A 22,638-nucleotide genomic window follows, 5' to 3' on the forward strand; every position below is an offset into this window, starting at 1 on the left:
TTCAGGATGACTGAGACTAGACGTAGAATAACTGCCAGCAGTGCTCATATTTTAGAAATGGTTTTGAGTATAGGACAAAAAAAGGGGTATATTGGCAGTTCAATATCAAAGATAATCAGAAGTTACTGAAAACTGGAGAATGAAAAATGTATTGTTTGCTATAATTTCTGAACTTCTCTGGAGTTCCCCTGTCCTAAGTTTTTTTGCCATAAAATTGTTGGGTTTTGCACAAAGAAATTAAATCTTTAATCTAAGGTGCAGTTTTATTTTAAGGTTGTAACAATGGGAAAACTTTGTATTATGTTTTAAGAAATCCTCCATTCCTAGGTGATAGGGTATTTGTTAGCATCCTGTACTCCTGTTTTCTGCACATCTCACCATGGAGTGATTTTTAAACACAGGATGTTAGAGGATGGGATTAAGCACTGTGTGCAATGGGCCTTGGCCTGAAATGAGTTATGAGCCTACTGCTGTGCTAAAGGGGGTTCTGTTATCTCAGATGACACAGCTAAACCCAAATTTTCTACACCTGCAAGTTGTAGAGTAAGATGTCAAGACCAAAACAGCTTCCAGCTACTTTATTTGCTGCTAGAGGAGGCTAAAGTCAGCTCTGCACCCTTACTAGTGTTCCCTGAGGGTGATGGAGGGAGCTTTCATCAGCCCAGTATTGAAAGTACTCTTCAAAGATGCGCTTCATTGCAAAGGGAATGGTCCAACCACACCATGCAGCTTTTCTGCTTCAATTTTTCTGGTGACTTAAATCAGAAAAGATAGCCCAGGTATTGCTCCTTGAAGGTTTCTGATGATGCCTAGGCAGCTTGAGTTAAAAAACAAAAATCATTCCAGGTGCATAAGCCAGGGGTGAGCTGAAGAGTTTGCTGAGGGGATTCTTGCAGGCACTGTGGAAACCTGATCAAGGACTTAGTTTTTTCAGACATGCTGCTCAGGATATGTCTTTAGAAATTAATCTCTCTTTTCATATAAATAATAAGTTCCAACAAGGTTTTCTTCACACTTTAATGTACTTCTGTCTTTATCTATTGTGTTAACACAGGCAACGTTTACCAAGTTTTCCTCCTTTTAAAGGAAGCATTTAGAAAAACAAACAGATGTGCTCTATATCAGTGAAGGAATGGAAGAAGAAGGATAAAATGGAGAGTTTGGGATGGAAATGTATAAATTGGTATTACTACAACAGACATTTTAATCAATGTTTTATATTAATAGACACATGTTTAACAGTATTTTTTCTGGGAGGTTTGCTTATTAAAAAATTAACAAGATGGAGAGAAATTTAAACCAAAGTGGACAAAGACACAGATTAAAACCATGACCTGCAAGTTTGGCTTCAGCTGTGCCTACAGATTTTCATTATTTTGACAAGTGTCCAACTAGAGTGGGAAGATGTATGGGAATTTCAATACACTTTTAACATCTTTATGTGCTTCATAGCAACCTGCATCTAGTGAACAACGTACAAGATGCATACTGCTTTTTCTCTTCAAGCTGCTTTATAATTCTTCTATGATTCCTCTGCTTCCTTATTCTAAGAAAATTTCTGTTTTGAACCAATAGTACTGAACGAATAATCTGGCACACTGTTTATAGTATGCAAAAGACATGCCTGAAGCTGTGTACTTGAAGAGCAGAAAACTCTTCAGATGTTTTTTTTCACTCTAACTTCTCACTCTTGTAGGAGGTCTGCAATTAATTTTGATACTGACTTGAATTAGAATGTGGGTGGCTGTTCTGTACTTCTCAGATGAAAATCTGAGGAGTAGCTGTGGATTGTTTCTGTTAAAGAAAGATAATGTAGATGGTACTGTGAAACCCTTGCACTGGGGAGCAACTTAGATTTTCAACATAGCTAAATGTAGCCTTCCAAATGTAGTCTTCAGGGGTCATGTCAGAATGACAATTTTAATTTTCCTCTCCACTGAGTATAAATACAATATGGTAAATTCTGAGAAACAGCGAAAGGTTTTGAAAGGCTGACAAGAAAATGCCCCGCTATGATGCAGAATTATCCTATATAAGGATATTGTCTACTGTTATAGTTCTACCAATGTTTTATATAACAAGATCTAAAAGACTAAAGACTCACTTGTAATGCTCTAATGAGAAGGCAATGTATTCAAGAGGATTCATCTGTTCAGAAGCATAAGGACATAGGCAGAACTTAGTAAAAGTCACTTGAGTGTTTTGAGATCCTTGTCCTAATACCACCTTCCTGTGTTCTTGGGATTATATATTTTATTTCTATGAATCAATGAAACTCTGGTCCACACCTTCAGTTTGTCTAAATTGACTATGATTAATTTTCTCTGACGTAATGAGTGATAAACTGTTTCATGTCTTATGCCAAAATCATTTTGTAAACACCACAATACATCATGTGAATCCTGCAATCCATAGGCAATGCCATCCCAGATTTCTGTCACTGCCAAACTGCCACAGCCAAGTGCCAAGGGTTCACCTCTCGTTCTCTGTCGGATGCTGTGGTAGGCTCGTGGTAGGCTCATGGCAGGCTGCCTTACACTTCAGAAATGCTTTTTCATGTTATCCCATCTCATTACTTTGGTTGCATTTACTGGAAGGTTTGGAAACTTGCTAAACACTTATTCTTGTACTGTACCATTTCCTTAGCTATCTGACAGCATAGCTTATACTTGCCAGACTCTCGGGCAGGTAATGGTAAGACACATATTGGCTTCAGTAGGTCGTAGATAAATTCAGCATCAGGCAACTAATCATAGAAGAGATTTTGGTTCTTGCTGGTGTAAGTAGGAAGCAGAAGGTATTGACTGAAATGGAGTTGTTATTAAGAACAAGACCCGAAGGTTGTGAATATTAACTGCAGAAAAGGGTCCTAGAGGCAAGGAGCCCCTATGACCATATGGAAGAATTCTGGAAACATGACCCCAATGAGGAATTGTAAAGGCTAAATTCAGAGAGATCTTGCTAGCCCATAACTAATCTGTGCTGCACTTTTTCTAAGGTATGGCAAAAAAAAATATCTAAAAAGACACTTAGCACCTTTCTGTGACATGTCAATAGTCATCCCATTCTGTATTTTAAAATTCTCATTAAGACTGTAGATTCAGCAGTGAATAAAATATAAAATACCCTGTGCAATGCTGTGAGTTTTAAATTAAGTACAATTGCAATTGGGAAAGACTTCTAGATAATGTTGTAGCTTCTCTGGGCAAAGGCCAAACCTTCACAGTTTGTGTTAATATAAAACTTTTGATTGAACCAACCAAAAATCACCAATACAGTGGTGTAATGACACAGAAGTAGGAACAAAAGCCAGAGGTGCTGGAATAGCAAGAGTCTTGAAAGTTGTTCTCAGCTGTACAAATGCAGAGTCTCACAGTTCTTATATAATATATCTTTCCACCCCCATTACAGTGATATTAATACCAGAAATTGTATCACCAATCTGCACTGTAGGTCAGAAAATCTCAAGATATGTCTCACAAGTTGAGTCAAAATACCCTGTATACATTGTCTACCTTTTTAGAAGTAAATACAATTTCTCAACCGAATTCTGCTTTGTATCATGTATGTTAAAGATACTTGTAAAGCCATTCTGACTGCAGTCACAGTGTCTCTTCTGTGGAAATACTTCCCTCTCTCCCTACTGCTTTTGCCACCAAGGATAGCATGCTACTTACTGCCATTATAAATGTAGTCCAGTAGACCAGGGATTGTACCTCTAAGGGCCTGGATATCATGCATGTGGCAGTGCAACTTCTCACTTGGCAATCCCTGGCCACACAATCATCGCAACATGCCAAATTTTGCCATGACCCTTGGTAGTAAGTGGGGGAGCTCGGCATCTCAGGACAAATACATGAAAGCCAGCAGCTTACCACGGTGTCATCTAAGCTGGGCAGGAAAAAGTGCCGATGAGGAGAAGGGGCTGCTAGGAAGGCCTCTGTTGCTATAAAGAATTCACAACTCTGTTCTTTTGAAGTAAGAAACCAAAATCTTTTTCCTACCAAAACATGGAAGCAACAGCAGCCTTCTGCTTTTTACCTTGTGGCCTACTGGTTAAAGCACCAGGGCCTGTGAAACCAAAGTCCTTACCTCTCAAGTGAGTGATTTAGCTAGCCTTCATGCTAAATTCTGAGACAGGTTCACCTAGTTCTTGGTATGGCTATTAAATATTCAATCACTCTTTCAAGCTCTGGAAACCTCAGGTTGACGACCCCAAGCTCCAGGTTATGGCTACTGGAGAACAGAGTCAACCCTGTCACCCTCCTGTTCCAGTGAATTACCCTGGAATGGAATGTGATGTAGGTCCAGCAGAAGGGAACAGGAGATCAGGGTTCCATGTACAAGGAGGAACGACAAATACAAAATTGCCAATGGATGAGTGAATCAGGACACTAATTCAAGAACCTCTTAAAGTTAGACACATACAAAACTTACAAAGTATGGAACTATCAAATAAAATCTCAGCTGAAGAAAAACCTAATGGAAAAAGACTGTGAGGCTTTTTTTTCTATACAATATGAAAAGCTCAAGGTCCCTTAATGAGGACAACTGTATACTTTTATAGAAAAATTTCTTCCTACTGAAATTTTCCCTTAAGAAAAATATAGAGGTGAAAACCTGCCTCTGAGTCATTCATTGTCTATTTTTTTACTTTTGCTTTTACTACAAAGTAAAGTTTCTTTCCTTCTAATCTCTCTCACCATTTGAAGCAGTAAGAGCTTATACAAATGACATTAAGCATTCCACTCTGCAAGGCAAAGCATAAGAATGAAACCAATTATATAGAATCATAGAATGCTTTGTGTTGGAAGGGACCTTCAGAGGTCACCTAGTCCAACCCCTCTGCAGTGAGCCGGGACATCTTCAACTAGATCAGGTTGCTCAGAGCACCATCCAATCTCATCTTGAATATTTTCAGGGATGGGGCATCCACAACCTCTCTGGGCAACATATTCCAGCACTTCACCACCCTCATTGTAAAAAATTTTTCTTTATACCCAGTCTAAATCTACCCTCCTTTTGTTAAAAAACATTACCCCTTGTCCTGTCACAACAGGACTTGCTAAAGAGATTGTCCCCATCTTTCCTGTGGTCCCCTTTTAAGTACTGAAAGGCTGCAAGAAGGTCTCCCTGCACCCTTCTCTTCTCCAGGCTGAACAACCCCAACATTCTCATCCTGTCCTCGTGGGAGAGGTTCTCTCCAATCCTCCAGCACCAGCCTTGGATCTATTTTGTGGCCCTCCTCTGGACCCACTCCAACAGTTCCATGTCCTTCTTGTGCTGAGGGCTCCAGAGCTGGACACAGCACTCCAGGTTGGGTCTCACCAGAGTGGAGTAAAGGGGCAGAATCACCTCCCTCATCTTGCTGGCCACGCTTCTTTCGATGCAGCCCAGGATACAGTTGGCCTTGTTGAACCTCAGGTCTCTTGGATGACATCCTGTCCTTTTGGCATGTCAACTGTACCACTCAGCTTGGTGTCATCTGCAGACTTGCTGAGGGTGCACACGATCTCACTGTCCATGTCATTGATGAAAATATTAAATAGCACTGGTCCTAGTATGGAGCCCTGAGGGACACTACTTGTCACCAAGCTCCATCTGGTAATTGAGCCATTGATCCAACCAATTCCTTATCCACCGAATAGTCCACCCATCAAATCCATATCTCCTCAATTTAGAGAGATGGATGCTGTGGGGGACCATGTTGGAGGCTTTACAAAAGTCCAGACAGATGACATCTGCTGCTTTTCCCTTGTCCCCTGATGCAGTCACTCCATCATAGAAAGCGACTAGGTTGTTCAGGCAGGACTTGCCCTTGGTGAAGCCTTGCTGGCTGCCTTGAATCACCTCCCTGTCCTCCATGTGCCTTAGCATTGCTTCTAGGAGGATCTGTTCCATGATCTTCCCAGGCACAGAGGTGAGGCTGACAGGTCAGTAGTTCTCTGGGTCCTCCTTTCTACCCTTTTTAAAGATGGGCACAATATATGCAGTTCTGCTGAACTTACAAAATATGGAGAGGAATAATATCCTCTCCACTCCTCTTATTATAGTCACCTTTTGTACTATTCATAAACAGAAAAAGGAACATGTTTTTAGAGCTTGTTCTACTTAGCCCACTGTTTTATCGATAAGCTGAGCTTTCTCTAGTTTCTAGTGACTGAAGAGTTACTTGCATTAAATAGCCAGTTTCAGTCTTCTGCATTTCAGGGTCTGATCCCAGGCCAATATCAGGGAAAAGCTCCTTTAATTGCAGTAGGCTCTTGATCAAGTTATAAATCACTCTCTTTAGAAGCTCTCTTACTATGAGCTTTGTGAGACGTTTTTGTAACAAGGTGGGCAAGTGCTGGATTTGCAGGGCAGTATAAAAGTTTTGATTCCCATAAGTGTCAGTCGAACTTATAACCAACAAAGGAAAACACTTTAATAGAATAGAAGTCTTATTAGTAATCATTTATTTAATTATTACATTTCTAACCTGCGTCGCTAAAAGACAAAATTATCAGAATCTGTTATACGAAGTTTACAATATCAATGCAAGAAAAATTGCTGTTAAAAATTGAAATTTCTCTTAGAAAAACTATGGCTTATTCAAAATATTCATTCTGATCAATTATCATCTGACATGTGAATATCTTTTAAAAGTCTATACAGCCACTGTTGATTATCTCTGCTAAACTGGGATTTGCTTTATTGCAAATACTGTATCAGAGAGAAAACCTCTGTCAACAAAGATTATTGCTGAATCTTCTGATAATCAGGCTAGTTTTCTGTTTTCACATAAATTGGTGTTTATTGTCAGAAACAAAGTCCTAGGATATTCCCTTATTGCAGAGATGATTGCAGTGGCAAGGACTGTTCCTCTGAAAGGAGTCAAAGAATGATAGCCAGTTCAAATCCAGGTTGTGTATTTAATGCTGCACACAAAGTAATTTTAAGCTGTATAACATTCTGGATTTAAAGAAGTTATTGGAGTCATATTTCACAATGAACTATGAAAAATGAACAGGGAAAAAGTAAGAGAGTTAATTCATTATATATGCCATAGGTCAGTTCTGTGGGTCAGTACTAGGCATTATTTTCAAGTACTAAGTAGTGTTTCCAACCTATTTGAAGTCCTAAATGGGATTTTATGTTCTTTCACCAGGTCTGATAGATTTCATTAAGGACAAAGTTGTGGAGAAAGCTGCAGGTAAGAAGGAAAAGATGAATGAAGACTAGGTTGCAAGCGCTATTACCGTGTGCATGTCTGTCTGCGTGAAGACAGCAAGCAGATGTATCTTCAGCACTAGAGCTGATGAGTTGGGCAAGAGGGGCTTCAAGGCATGCATTCCTAGTACCTGCTAGTTCAGCAATGCAGGAGCTGCTGGGGGTGAGGGCCCATGGGGGCAGAAGATGCACAATGACTGTGAAAGGTTGTATGTGTGTGTTTGTGCAGGTAAGGTGAGAAAGCAGGAAGGAGTGTGATGGAGGCAACAGATTCTGGTGAAGGGTGGCACCTCTGGCATCAGCTGTCCCTGTATGGTTCTGTTTACCACCTATAAAAATAAACTTATATTCAGCTTCAAGACTCAAGACTGGATTTTAGCTTGATTCTTAACTTCTTAGGATTTCCTTCTAAACAACAGAAACGGATTTCTGAAAGCCCAAACCTGATTTAATGAACTTTGGGAACAAATGCAAGCACAGTTTGTAGGTTTGCAAGGTCTAAAATTCAGACCACAAATTTTAAGAACCCAAGGACAGCTGTGAGGATAATTACATCTACCTGATACAAAGGAAGACCCAACAACCATGAGAATGGGTTGTATCTAGAAGTATCTAAAGGGCAGGGGAGGTGTGCAGGAACTGAAGAGCCAGAGAGCAGAGCAATGGAGAATTCTCCCACCAAAACCATTTTCTGTCCTACCTCTTTGGGGGGTGTTAGACTTTTTCCTCACACAAATGCTGGACACACAGAGATATTGCCTGGCGTCAGGGGAAAGCAGGCTCTGAGATGCTGGAATCTAGCCATCATTCCACTCATGCCAGGTTAAAAAAGAGAAAAAAAAAAAAAAGGCAAATTCTCTTTCTCCCCTTCTGCACTCATATTAGCAGACAGGTAGGACAGGATAAGGGGAGGAGAGGGCAGTATTTGGAAGAGGAGTGGACACTGCCTAGAATCATGGGAACCCAGAGTAGATGCCTGCTGAGGGCTGTAAATGAAAGCCTAACCACTAAAGCAATTGAAATCATGTGATACTGTGGCTGAAAGAGGCAAAGCTCCTGCAATGCCAAGTAGGCAAAAATAGGCACTGTTTTCCAAGGATGGAGTGCACTTATCTGAGGTGCCACTTGTCTGCTTCAGGATGCCATCTGATTAAAGATAGTCTGTGCAGCACAGCCAGCTGAGGTAGTATATGCTGGATCCCGCTGAATTTTATATTTGAGGGAAAATAACCCCAAAATTCACATTTGTCCTGGGAAAAACACACAGATGACAAACACTCTCTGATGTGCCATCAGGACTCGGTGGGACATTAAAAAATGTCAAAGACTTTAAAATTAAAAAGGCTTCATGAATATTCATTAAATAAATGTCTTCAGATCAGTTAGCTGGTACAGGAGCGGGTGTAACTGAATCAGATCATTAAAAGCAAACATGCACAGACAGAACCACATTTGGCAACTATTCATGCATTTTTTTCCACTCATTGTCAGGGCCATAAGTGCACCAACAGGCTCCAGTTGCCCTGATCAGCCTGTGACCATCCCTCTTTGCTACCCTCCTTGCAACCCCTTCCCCTAGCTGAGGGGCCTAGCTGCCTGCTGCCGACACTGGCCGTGCCTTGCCAACCCGACGTCTGGGCTGGGTGGAGGTCTTGCCCCAACAATGTGGACCTATGGGGTGATGGCTGGACTGCTGGATGAACCCTGTACTGCCACTGGGCTGCTTGGCTCATCTAATGCAGGTACTCATTGTGGGCCCCCTGGGCCTACAGCTAAGTGATCTGGGAACATTTAACAGCAAAAAATAAGAGAAGTGCCAATTTTGAAATAGTTTCTAAAGCCAACTGTTCTTTACTCACCTAGTAGAAGAGAGAGGCACATAAGCATCTTTTCCTCTGGATAAATCTTTGGGAGTGTGTTGGTCTTCTGACAAAGTCAAGAAGCATCAGCTAACACCTGACTCCACCTGGTCCATCCCTCAACCTGATAAGGGCTCCCCCAGTGAAATTTGGCCTCCCTAAAAAACCACGTCTGCTCCTCCCTTCTTCTGCCAATAGCTATTTATGTAGGTCTTTGCACCTTCTTAAAAGACAAGCTTTCTTATTTTTGTTCTAGGGTAGTTTTTTACTTGCCATTTATTGAGTCCCCTGCAACAGAGCATGTACTTTAAATTGTGTTGTTATCAGCATTGTCCCAAAGAGCTTTATATGAATCTGTGATAACAGATATTAACCTTGCTTTGCAGCTCTGTGATAAAGGGCTGATCATGTAAGCTGAGATACTTGATGGGACAGTCATTTTGAAATATAAAGCACAGTTTAAAAGTTGTAAGACAGGCAGACTCCACTAACCATCATCACTCATCCATTGTATGTCTGCAAACATATACCTTTTTATGATGGTAGTTACGGCTATTTATTGGGTTTGGGTATTAATGCTTGGGGGTTTTTCAGAATGTATGAAACGGTACTTTCTGTCTGGTTCTGTATATTTCTTTTGTAATTATCAGCTATTAAATTTTTTAAATAGAGCACTTTTGTGGTGTTTTCTATTTCTGATGAATTATCTTGAACTTATTTATGCAGTCCTTTGGACTGCAAAAATCTCTCAGGCTAAAGGCATCTGAGGAAGAACACAAATAGGACTTGTATGATGCAAAGAAGTTTTCAAGTAAATGAAAATTAGATTCAGTAGCTACAAGATCTTTGTGTTTATCTAGCAGTGTAAAAAAATTGAGAGGTTTAAAAAGAATGAATAGACTTTCCTTGGGGGACAAGTCAGTAGAAACGTGAAAGCAACACTACAGCTCATGGATTCCTTCATGATTCTCTTTTGATTTGGTTGGTTTGTTTTGGGATGGTTTGGTGGTGGTGGTTTTTTTCCCCCCCATTAAGTGTACTGGGAAAAACTGGGACTCTGAAACCTGAAGTTTACTGCAAACACACACAAAGTGCTTTTAAGGGTGATGTTCTCCCTCTTTCTCTGTCCTGTTTTCCTGACCACCCTTCCATTGGTTGATTTGCAGTTTTAAAACCTGAGAATTTTCTCCTTATATGTAGTTCCTTCTTTTTTCACAGTGCAATGCCAGGTGGCTTAGTATTCCCTCTACCTTAATTATCTTTGTCAGCCTTATTTGTCATCGTAGCAAGAGAAGTGCTTTTGCAATAGCATCTGAGTATCTTGCCAGATAGCAACAAGGGAATTCTTCGGTACTTGTGAACTAGTTTGACATCACCTGACAGTGACAGCTTATTTAGGGTGTAAGATAAAGGTTCATGACCATAGCACCAGCACAGTGATTTCTGCGAGGTATTCCATATAATCACCATATGCAGTAGATATTTATCTGGTTGTATTTGTATCTTCGCATGAAATTCAAAAAAATCCTCAAGAAAAAACTGAGCACCTCTTCCAGATGGCAATGAAAAATTTATCTGGCTGCCAGATTATTGTAAAAGAGGATAGTCTTGCGAGGGTAAAGCACACCACTGTGGCAATGCTTGAAGCCATTGCTTGTTCAAGGCAAGAGATGATGTTTCTCATCTTGCTCAGATTTCAGAAATACACTCATTGTGGCTTCCTACTTGTGTACCTCTAAAATTACCCTAGATTAACATAAAGGTTATTTAGATGTCCGGAAAAGGTTTGGAAAGACTGAAAGAATATCAAATAGCAGAACTCTGCTGAGTACTAAATCTACTCATTTTGTGGTGAAAAAAACTACCAAGAAAGGGCTTACACAAATGCTGGAAGACAAGCAGCGTGTTGCCGTGTGGTCAGTATGACCTCTCTTCATTATAGCCAGAACACTGCTCTAAAGGAGCTAAAAAAAGGCATCCCTGAACTGGACACAGGTATGCAATGCTGCAGCAGCTCTTATAATATATATGATGAACACACAATTTAGTGAGAAGTAACACTGTCATAAACCAGCGGAAAGGTGTAAATCAGAAGCAAAAAATGATGTTGGGGTTATGAATACATCTCCTGCTAGTGGGAGACTGCTCCCTGCATTACATTTTCTCATACTTTGCCTAGCCTGCTTTTAAATGCCCTGTGTAATAGTAGTTTTGACAATTTCCCTTGGGAGGAAGAGATGATGTTTAATACCTCGCTTTGTTAGAAAGCTGCTGTTGGTATCCTGCCTGCTTCCCTTTTCCTAACTCCATCTCATTACTCTGAATGACTCCCTGCACAGCACTCTGAACAACCCTGCTCTTCCATTCTGTCCTGAGTCTGCAAATGGAGGGTGGCTGGTGGGGCCTTTATGGGCTCCTGCACAGTTCAGAGGGGCTACACAGAGTCCTGGAGGCTAGTCGGTGGGAACTGATCTCTCAGGGGAACAGCCCAAAGTGGAGGGGGTCCTATATGCATAGCATCCTAGGGGCAGTCCCCGCACAGTCTCCCTCTTTGGGCAGCTTTAGTGCAAATATGCCATGGATCTTCCATGACAGAACGTGGCATCTCTTTTTTGACTGCCTGTAGCCCCTGTGGCATGGCTGAAAGGAGATGGGATACCTGTAGGCAGCAACTGCCATCTCCATTCACCAGAAATTGCCCACACAGTAGGAAACAGCAGCTTTGGGAGTTCCCTAATTCTCAAACTTTTTGGAAAGGGCTACTTTTCTTTAGTAAATAGGCATGTACCACAGCACAGCTGCCTCTTTATCCTATTTGTTCATATATACATATATGCTCACAGCAGGTAGTTGCAAAATTATCTTAAAATTTGTCTCTGACACATATCGCACAGTCCCAGGTGGGTTGTATCCTGCCTCCCTCCCTCCATTTTGGGAGTCCTTGCTCTATAGCATAGGGCATACTCAAGGTTTTCCAAGGTACCAGTTAGCTTTCTGGGGTCCTGGCCCTGGGTTCGCTCCTGACAGTAAATACTGTTGACGTTCGGTAAATCTGGCCTTGAAAGTACCTTAAACTATAGTGTAAATACAGCCAGAGAGTCTATGCAAGTTCAGGTCCACATGCAAACTCAGGGTTTTATTTTTCACATCTTTCATATATTTGCTGAATGAGAGCCCCTTCTCAGCCACCTGCTGGCCAGAATATATGGGCCATATGCACAAATCATTTTTCTACCTAAAAACGCAGCTGACAATCTGACCCATACATTTCACATTGTTTCTTCCAAGTTAGTTTCCACAGCCTCCGGATAGGGTTGTTTTGGGTTTGGGTTTTATTTTTGGTGTTTGAATGAACTCCAGTTTGCCAACAACTTCCTGCTACTGTGATGCCTTTGGGAGAATGGAAATGTCATGATGGCTCCAGTAGGTTCAGTTTAACACTGCTATTGGGTTCTGCACTCATAAACATGGGCGGGCAGAAGCAACAATAACAATAATAGGAAAAACATACTGTCAGCTCACTCATCTTAATAAGAACTGGACACACACTAAAAAGAGCATAGGAAATATATTTTTCCTTGCTCCACATTAACCACTTACTCACTTGAATGACACCTCTATAAAAATGGCTTTGTTCTGTGCAAAGGAAAGTTTAACAGATCTGTTTATCAAGACACTGTCAACACCTTAATATGGCCAATTCGGTAATTCTTCTTGCATGTGTTCTTGATGCAAACTCAGGATGGCATCACTCCAGATGTGAGCAAAACAGAAAGAGCATGGCCTTCTCTCCTATTCATACCTTCCCTTCCAATGAGCTCCACACCTGTATACACAGATATTTTAATGATTTGGTGTTGGTACTTGACTGTTATTCACCAACTCCTGGTCTAACATATGGCTGACTTACCTGAGAAATTTGCGTTCCTGAGAAATGTACAGACTACAGGGATTTGTATCCATAACTGAAGAGAACTTTTACACATGCACTATCTGCAACATTTTGCTCTGCTAAACTACCAGCCCAAAATATTCACTAAAGCTTCAGTGAGTCTTCATTACAAAAATTGCTATCCAGTCCTGAGAATACATTACTGATGTTAGTGGGTGGGTCATGACCCAAAAGCAGTAGTTTCACAGATTAAATTTTTTTTATTATTGCTATTATTCACATTGTTTCCAAAAGAATAACATAGTTCTGCTTACATTTTGAAAAAAAAAAACCAACTTGGATTTTTCAAAAATTCACCACTACTTCTAGCAGGTTCCTTCTGCAGATGGGAGAATACTTACCAAATGGTAATCACAGAGCTTACTGCATAGTCATGTATAAAGTTTAGACATTGTTTGAATTTTATGAGAATTTATCCAGTTCAAATAAGGTATTCCATTTTTATATCTTTTTTTCTCTATGTTGCTGTTATTATAAGAAACAGCAAGATTTCTGAAGAAATAAAATAAGCATCATTAGCTTTTAATTACAATCAATTGGAAAGGTCACTAGCAAAGATATTTATCAGCTGAGAAATAAAAGGTGTCTTTGAAACATTAAGAAAAATACTAAACCTGTGTCTGAATGATTAACTATTATGGAAAGTGTCTAATATGACTAACTCTACCATTGTGCTCAAAATCTTTCTCCTTAATTTATGGTGAAAATATATGTCTTGATGCAGGAATGGCTTAATAAACTTAATGAGAAACTAGAATCATATAGTAATTTCATGCATATAACAAACAGCCGTGTCAAGTTAGCATTTATTCCTTGATTTGTATAATTACAAAAAGAGTAGAGAAGAAGTTATCAAAAATCTAGAAAAAGTCAATCGTTTTGAAGTCCACACTTTAGAGGTCTTAATACGAACATTGGGACACACTGAAATAAAATTTCACTTGAGTGAAAGCAAACTTGGAACAAATATATTGAAATAATTTGTTTTCCAAAACAAGCACTACCATTTTTATCATTCTTACCTGCAGAAGTTTTCACAATTTCTGAAGTATTTCTCAGTCCCATAAAATCAAACTGATAGAGTCTCCAAGACTTCTGGTCAGCAGCCTCCACTGAGTTTTTCCTCCATCTGTAAATCATTTCCTCTTTAGGGTAGCCATCTAGGTAAAAAAAGAAAAAAAAAAAAATTGCATTTCATAAAAAAGATACTGAAAACCAGTATCAGTTCAGTGATATAGAGCTGTCTGGGAATACCTAAATTTCTGATCTGATGCTTTCTCAGTGAGTTTGGTGGTATAATTCAGCTAAAGAGTAGTACAGCACAGAAAAATAGAGACAAAATACTGGCAAAACTATGATTTTTCACAATCATAATTTTTTTTCAAATGGAGAAAAATTCTGGTTGGTTCTATAAGTAGATTTCTTCAGAGATTCAGTTGTTTGTGCTAATTTGAGGTCCAGACACAGAACTATACCAGTTTACATATGCTCGGGAGAAGCTGTGTAAACAAATAGAATGTAAAAAAAACCAAAAAGGGGTGTCAGTGTAGGATGTAAACAATAGAAAAGGACAGATTGTTTTAAAAATTACAATAGTTCTAATGTAGTGTGTGCTACTGTACTTTTGAAATGAGGTCAACACAGTGCTAAAAATCAAATTTTTAATTAGTATGGGATTTTAAAACTGATTATGCCATCATATTACTTCCAAAGTCTGTGATATTTAATGAGACATCACCTGATCTCTACAGCTGAAATAGCTTCTGAAAGTCTTCCTTTATCAATTTAGCACTTAGTAGTCATAATCAATCCTCATGCTAATATTTAATTTCTTCTTTGTTAGAGAATGGCATTTTCCAATAGAACTTCAACAACAAATGTTCCACCAGCCCAAACCATAATAATAGACCATCTAGAAAACACCAGCACACCCATGCTAGTTAAAACTAGATTGTTCTCTAATGCATAATACAATAAATGCCTATTCATCTAATAACTAATGTAATAGATGTAGATTACTAGGCAAATTAAAAGCCTAACAACAACAATAGCCAGTTAATATAACTGTCTCAGCTGTAATTGGATACAGATAAATTTTGATGCTTGTGTTACAAAACAACTTCTCTGGTCATGGTGCTATTTTCCTGAAGTTTTCCTCCTATAAGTGTCTTCGTCATCTTGTTTAAGGTTCCACCCTGCTGGGGCACTGCTATAAGGTGTCCATGGCCTCATTAATCCCTCTTACTAACGCAGCATGAGAAGTAACGCCCAGTCCCTCAGTTCTAATCTGTGGAAAATGACTATGTGTTAATTTGAAATGCCGTGTTCATATATTTCCCATCAAAGTAAATAAAGAAATAACCCATGAAGAACCCAACAGAGTAACAAACACAAGCCCTGCCATTCTCCATGAGAACTCCTGCTGCCAAGCAGATTTCACTGCCAATTCTGCTGTGTCTGTTTGTAAGATTGATCTAAAGGTTAATTCTTTCTGGCTGGCAGATTATGTCAGAGGATGCAGAGGTACAGTGAAAGAAGTCAAGCTTTGCAGGGCCTCTGAGCCTTAGCCCTGCATCTTCTCGAAATATTCTTGAGCCTTGCTTCTATTTGACTAAGCCCTCTGATCACATCTCTGACCGAATATTGTCTCCCTCTAATGGAAAGCTCTGTATTTAATCACAGAATCATAGAATCATCAAGTCCAACTGTTAACCTAGCACTGCCAAGTCCACCACTAAACTATGCCCCTAAGCACCACATCTACACCTCTTTTAAATGCCTCCAGGCATGGTGCCTCAACCACTTCCCTGGGCAGCCTGTTCCAGTGCTTGACCGCTCTTTCAGTGAAGAATATTTTCCTAATATCCAGTCTAAACCTCCCCTGATGCAACTTGAGGCCATTTCCTCTTGTCCTATCATTTGCTACTTGGGTGAAGAGACCGACACCCACCTCACTACAACCTCCTTTCAGGTAGTTGTAGAGAGCAATAAGGTCTCCCCTCAGCCTCTTCTCCAGGCTAAACAACCTCAGGTGCTCCTCATAAGACTCGTACCCTTCACCACCTTCATTGCCCTTCTTTGGATACGCTCCAGCACCTCAATGTCCTTCTTGTACTGAGGGGCCCAAAAATGAACACAGTATTTGAGGTGCGGCCTCACCAGTGCCAAGTGCAGGGGCACGATCACTCCCCTGCTCCCGCTGGCCACGCTATTCCTGATACAAGTCAGGATGATGTTGGCCTTCTTGGCCACCTGGGCACACTGCTGGCTCATGTTCAGCTGCCTGTCAACCAACACCCCCAAGGCCTTCTCTGCCAGGCAGCTTTCCAGCTACTCTTCCCCAAGCCTGTAGCGTTGCATGGGGTTGTTGTGACCCTAGTGCAGGACCCGGCATTTGGCCTTGATGAATCTCATACAATTGGCCTTGGCCTAATGATCCAGCCTGTCCAGATCCCTCTGTAGAGCCTTCCTACCCTCCATCAGATCAACAGTCCCACCCAACTTGGTGTCATCTGCAAACTTACTGAGAGTGCACTTGATCCCCCCATCCAGATCATTGGTAATGATATTAAACAGAACTGGCCCCAACACTGAGCCCTGGGGAACACCAATTGTGACTGGCCACTAACTGGATTTAAGTCCATTCACCACAACTCTTTGGGCCTGTCCACACAGCCGGTTTTTTATCCAATGAAGAGCACGCCTATCCAAACCATGACCAGCCAGTTTCTCCAGGAGGATGCTGTGGGAAATGGTGTCAAAGGCTTTATTAAACTCCAGGTAGACAACATCCACAGCCTCTCCCTCATCCACTAAGTGCATCATCTTGTCATAGAAGATCAGGTTAGTCAAGCAAGACTTGGCTTTCAGGAGCCTTCTCAGATTGTCTTAATTTGTGGAGACTCTGATATCTGTTCCCCACAGTTCAGGAAGGAAGAAGCGTCAGATGGCCTCCTCACCGTGCTGTGGCTGCTGTGCACTCATGCCAGGTGGTAGTGGCAGAACCACCTCTTCTTTTCAAAGTAGTTCCAGGACAACAGGGGAGGCTGCCATGCGGTCTGGGTTGTAATCCTACCTCCTGATTTGTGTCCTGATAATGGAGAAAAGGAAACCCTTGCCCTGTTGCACTCCCTACACCAGATCCCACTGCAGAACTTTGTGGCCTCAAGTGCTAATTTGAAGACTTTGTAGCAGGCAGTAAATGGGCCCCCTATTCTCAGATAAATTTCACCACAATCGTTGCAAGTAAGAATGTTTCAAATATCCTGGAAGTAACAAAGATTTTATTTTTTAATACATTATTTAAAGTTGTTTACATTTTTTCCCAAATTTTACTGAAAAAGTTGTGTCAATTAGTCTTGAATTCAATTTCTTCCCGAATTTTTTTTTTGTTTTCATCCCATGGCCACCCCATCAAAAATCCTTACACTGGCAGTAAGCTTGAAAGCTTGCTATCATGTTATCCAAGACATATCTGTTTATCCTCGCATGAGTAGCATGTAGTCAGGAACAAGTTCACGAGACTCACATCCTTCAGGATTTTTCCTATATTTTTGACTAAGAAGAGACAGATTCAATTTCAGAATAACTACTTTAAGTATTATTCATCACCATTAAATAATAAGCAACTGACTTCAGGAGACCATGATGCCCTTTCAATAGTAGTCCCCTTAATCCACAGTCACTGACATCTGATCTTACAATGGCTGGGTTACATACATGAGAGGAGATAAGTACTAGTGATTCAATGGGAGTTGTTTCAACCTGTTAAATAACTGCTCTTATGTTCTGCTCCAGTGCCAGGTGACTTCACTTTTCAATTCATTTAAAAGATATAATATTTCTTATGGAATAATGACACACCTACTTGGATAGTATATCACGCCTAGGTTTCATTTATGTTACAGAATGGACTATTCATGATGGTTCTTCTTTCAATGATACCCAATATTTCTTGTATACAGCCTAATTGCTTCTACCCTCACAAATGCTTCATTTTAGAAAATATCAGAACTGGAGACTTCAGTACTTCCACAAGAAAATGCAACCTCTGCTGTTCAGCCCGCAACACAACTAAGAGTGTACTATCTACAGAAATATCTGTTTTCCTTCACTTCCCCAGCATGACAAATGGCAGTAAACTACCTTGAATTCTTGACCTTGTGACTTCAAGCCATCCACACTGAGCAAATTGCTATCAAGTGTAGTTATTTTGTCAGGTTGCTTTAAGTTATGTAAGAATATCCATACTGCAGCAGGGCAAGGCTCCAGGAGGTCCTGGAGGCCTTCCAGTGGGTACCAGTAAGACAGCAAGGGGGATAGCATGGGAAGAAGACAATCATGACAACCAAGTGTGTGTTCTGTGTTACAACCATCCAAGTTCCAGCAACCTGCAACTCAGGAGCCTCTCAACCAAAAGTCTGTGTCAACACCTTCACTTTCTCTCCCATTAATTTACTTGTTTGCCTTTAAAATCTCCTATTTTTTGTCCTGATGGCTATTTTGTAGGCTGTGCTGTAGCTATTTGCATCTTCTGCATGCTTTAGATTTATATATCATTATGTCAAAGACTTTTAGAGAGCACCATTTGGCTTTTTGTAATACTGATACTACACGCTTTTGTAAAATCAAGTTAAGAACAAATTTGGTTGAAGTTATTTCTTTAAGAGCCAGTAGAAGATATCCATGTAATACCTCCCGTTTACTTTCCCCAAACACACTTAATGGCTTTTCCAGTTAATGCAAATGATTGGTACCTTTGTTGCTTTACTCATAGGCTTAAACATATACATTTTCAAAGTGCATGACTGACTTTAACTCCAATAATACAAACATGGATAAACAATAAATGCACTTTTTGCGGTTTTGGAGGTAAACCTATTATAACAGAAAGCCAAATTGTCTTGACAAGCTGTGAGATTCTGCAGATTTTGTTTTATTTCCTTTTTGCTACTGGAATAATTGAATTAATGTTACTACATCTTCTCACATCACCACCATATAATTTGTAACTATCAGGTTAAAAATATTTAAACTTCATTCTTCACGCTCTTACTGCTTCACTTTCTAGGGAGACTGAGCGATTTGTGCAGAAGCCTCCACCAAACTGCTGGAAAAATGGTCAAGGCCAGAAACATTTCTGGACTAGATGAGAGGCATATGCAATTGCAAGATAACCATGAGAATTGGTGTCAAGTGGCCCTGAAGCATGTCTGCTACAAGAGTCAACACTGATGGAAAATCAGCAACTTCCATTATACAACCATTGATGTATCCATGCCTATTAGCACATATTCCCTATAACCTTGATTTCCCCAGTAATGTTGTTGGTCTGGACATATTAGATCAATGCTTGATTTCTTTGTTTCACCTCCTTTTCTGTTATAATGAGTCTATTTTAGGAAGTGAGTAGAGATGGGAAGAAGATAGCAGGAAGGAGGTCGTGTCATAAAGGACACACACCCCTTGAAGAACTAGTTTCTGTCTAAAAAAACTTGCCTTAGAAATATATCCAAGACATGGAAAGACAGAGAGGCACGGAAAAAACCCAACCTCTTTCTTCTCTTCAGACATATTTTCCCCCCTCTGTGAAATCAGTTTATTTTACTGCTGGTTCCCTGCATTTTGTATTCATGTGTAACACGGGCAGACCCAGCTTGTAGCAGAAGGAATAATGAAACAAGGAAGCTCATCTCTCCTCCTAGCTTTAGAAAAATTTGTATGCTTAGAGCATGCAATCAGGAGTTAATGAAAGCAGCAGCAAAGCTGAAAATGTGGGGGAAGCAGGCAAGAAAGGATGGGTTCAGTTAAGTATCTGCTAGGGGGACTGATGTTTGTGACAGGATTATATATTTGAAAGACATAGCCAGATTCTGGGAAGGTTCTGCTTTTCCAGGTGTGTTAGATATATACTCAGTCAGGAGAAATCATGATCTGAAAGACAAGGTGTCGCCATCAGCTAGTGGTCTGAGTTTACACCATGGGCATGGAGGGAGTGTGGTAGATTTGACTGCTGCCAATGAAGGTTGTCTGGAGGGGGAGGATGCCCCGCCACAATTAGAGGCAGGTGATGAGCAGCCCTTTACACTTTACAGCCAGCTGCTTCCCAGACATGCTTTGCTTCCTTGAATGCTACCTAGTAAATTCTTCTTCAGGCTAATTGGGAGACCTCTGTCAACACAGACTCAGTCAGAGGAAGAGGGAGACCCCTGTCAGCACAGTCCCAGCCAGATGACAATAATGAAGCCCAGAAATGCACCTTTCTCTGGTACCGTGTTGTGGATGACAAATCACAAATCTTTTTTTTTTTTTTTAGCAATCTTTATAGAGGCTTCTTTTTTTGGCAAGCAAATTGCATTTTTAATCCTAGATTCTCAACATTTCAGAGGAAGAGGTTTCTCAGTGATCTGTTCCTGTTACCTGTCCAGTGTTTGTTCTCAGAAGGTACGTACACTTTTAATTAGGAGAATCCTGGAAATTCCCCTATTAAAAATTACGCTACCTCAGATTTCATGACTTATTAAGCATAATTAGATGGCAGAAAGAGCGAAGTTTCTGTTCAACTAGTTTAACATAAAACAAAACAAAAATTAGAGGATATAGAAAATTCATTATGTCTTTTCAGGAGGAAACCATTAGGGTAGACTGAAGCAGAAGTAGGGAAAGAGAATGGAGACATTTAATTGTTTACTTAAGACGTATGGAAAATAATACTCATAACTGAATACATATTGAGTTCCCTTTGTCCACAAATGGAAGTGGCTAACATTTTTCTCACCGAGTGATTAAAAAAAAAAAAAAAAAAGAAAAAAAGGAGAAAAAACTATGAAGCATTTTAAAAGGTAGCCATGATTAAAAAAGATAAACCTGAATGCTGCAAAGATAGCTTTAAAACCTGAAGTGATTTATTTCAGCAGTTGTAGGTAATTGCACTTAGGTGATAACTACAGCAATTATAAATGTTATTCTTTGCCCTGTTTGCTTGCATCGGTAATTGACACCTTATTAACAGTGCATTAGCTCATGAAAAAAAATCAACCAACATAACCATGACTGCAGAATAATGGATCTAATACTGCTCTGAGGTTAAAGGATACATCTCCCATTGAAGAGAGAATAATTTTTCTGCCTAAAAATGTGTTGGAACATGATTGTGATATCACTTTGTCCAAGAACTAGAGGATCCAGTCACCATCATCAACAGTAATGTTTAATTATCCTTTACCCAGGACTAATTCTGGTTTTTTGAGAGGAGCGCTAGAACGCTGATACAATTTACTGATACATTATATGGTAGATTAGGTTTTGGGAGGAACTTTCGGCATCAATGCATCTTTTGCGCCTTCAAAATAGAAAGGAGGAAAAGAGAATTGTTGATGTTAGAGAAGTCAGTCCCAAAAGGATTTTCTGTTAACTTGTAGGAGTTCAATATTTCCCTCTTTTTTTTTTTGCTACTCATAGACAAATCGTAATGTTGGCTTGGAGAAAACAGAAAAGAGAATAGAAAGGTGAAAAAGAGAAGGGAAAGAAGGAAAACAGAAGAATGAATAGGACTGAACTGAAATGAGAGACAGAAATTTTCCCTTGAAGATGTTTTGAGATGTGGCATTTCCTTGTGTTCAATTTTTGAAAAAAAAAAACCAACCAATTTCCTTTTGAATTCTAACAGATACTTCTCATATAGGGGTGCTATGATTTTGTCACAGCCCCAGGAGTGAAAAATCCCAGTTCCAAGTATCAGATTCTATGTGGAATAACTTGAAATTACCTTAAAGAATTAAGGCAATTCTGTTGCATCATCATACTTTTGTACTCTGTCTTTATGGCCACCAAACAACTTCCCTTTTGATTCATTTGCAGCTGGTACCAAGAGTGATTGGCGTTTTTTTAAATGGTTAGTTTTATCACATTTTGTCCCTGTAATTACACTTTTCTATTGTCTTGCAAAAGCCTTCACTCTTCTGTAAAAAAAACCAAACACCCAAACAATAACCCACCACCACCCCCCAAAGAAAAAAATTTTCATATTATAGCCTGTCTTAAGGTTTTGGTATGCTTTTTTATTTTTTTACTTATGTTTACTGCTTGCTAATAGTTTTATTTGGAAGGCAATTTTCAGAAGCCTTGCATGAAGCAATTGCTTTTGCCTATCTGCTTGCATTGCTCTGGCCAGCAGATTATCTCACAAATTATTCCAATGGTAATTAGAACACCTGAAAAATGTTCAGATTCCTCTGATTTAGCTATATTGCATCCCCATTCCTAACATCATTAATGGTAAATGGGCTCATCTTCCTCTGAGCTTACTGGATATAAATTTTATCTTCTTTAAGGAGTATTCTTGCACAGATCAGTGTACTCAAGACAAATACTGAAACCTTGCCTAGCCATATGCAGTTTTGTCCTTTTTACAGAATGAGTACTTCATGCCAACCTCCTGTTCTGTTCTGTATGGAACAATGTGAAGATTTTATCCTCAGTTTTCTGCAGTACCAATGCCTTCCAGGAAAAAATGAAAGTCCTGAAATAGTTTTTTCTAGTTCAGGTTCTCTCCTGATCAGAATGATTCTGGAATACGTACTCATTCTATCCTCCACATATATAGATGTTTTCTGCTTA

The 22,638-nt window shown here is 39.9% G+C and overlaps 1 protein-coding gene across 1 annotated transcript in view; it reads right to left on the reverse strand.

The window, feature by feature from the left end:
- The window catches only part of LOC104051281 (gamma-aminobutyric acid receptor subunit gamma-3), a 61,219-nt gene extending 44,374 nt beyond the window's left edge, over nt 1-16,845 (reverse strand). Inside the window, exons 1-2 of the mRNA XM_009512304.2 lie at nt 16,650-16,845; nt 14,043-14,180 (exon numbers count right to left, since the gene is read on the reverse strand). Coding sequence (XP_009510599.2) covers nt 14,043-14,180; nt 16,650-16,845 — 334 coding nt within the window. The remainder of the gene's footprint in view (nt 1-14,042; nt 14,181-16,649) is intronic.
- Nucleotides 16,846-22,638: the final 5,793 nt, after the last annotated feature.

The sequence above is a fragment of the Phalacrocorax carbo genome, chromosome 1 (genome assembly GCF_963921805.1).
Source record: "Phalacrocorax carbo chromosome 1, bPhaCar2.1, whole genome shotgun sequence".
Taxonomy (NCBI): domain Eukaryota; kingdom Metazoa; phylum Chordata; class Aves; order Suliformes; family Phalacrocoracidae; genus Phalacrocorax; species Phalacrocorax carbo.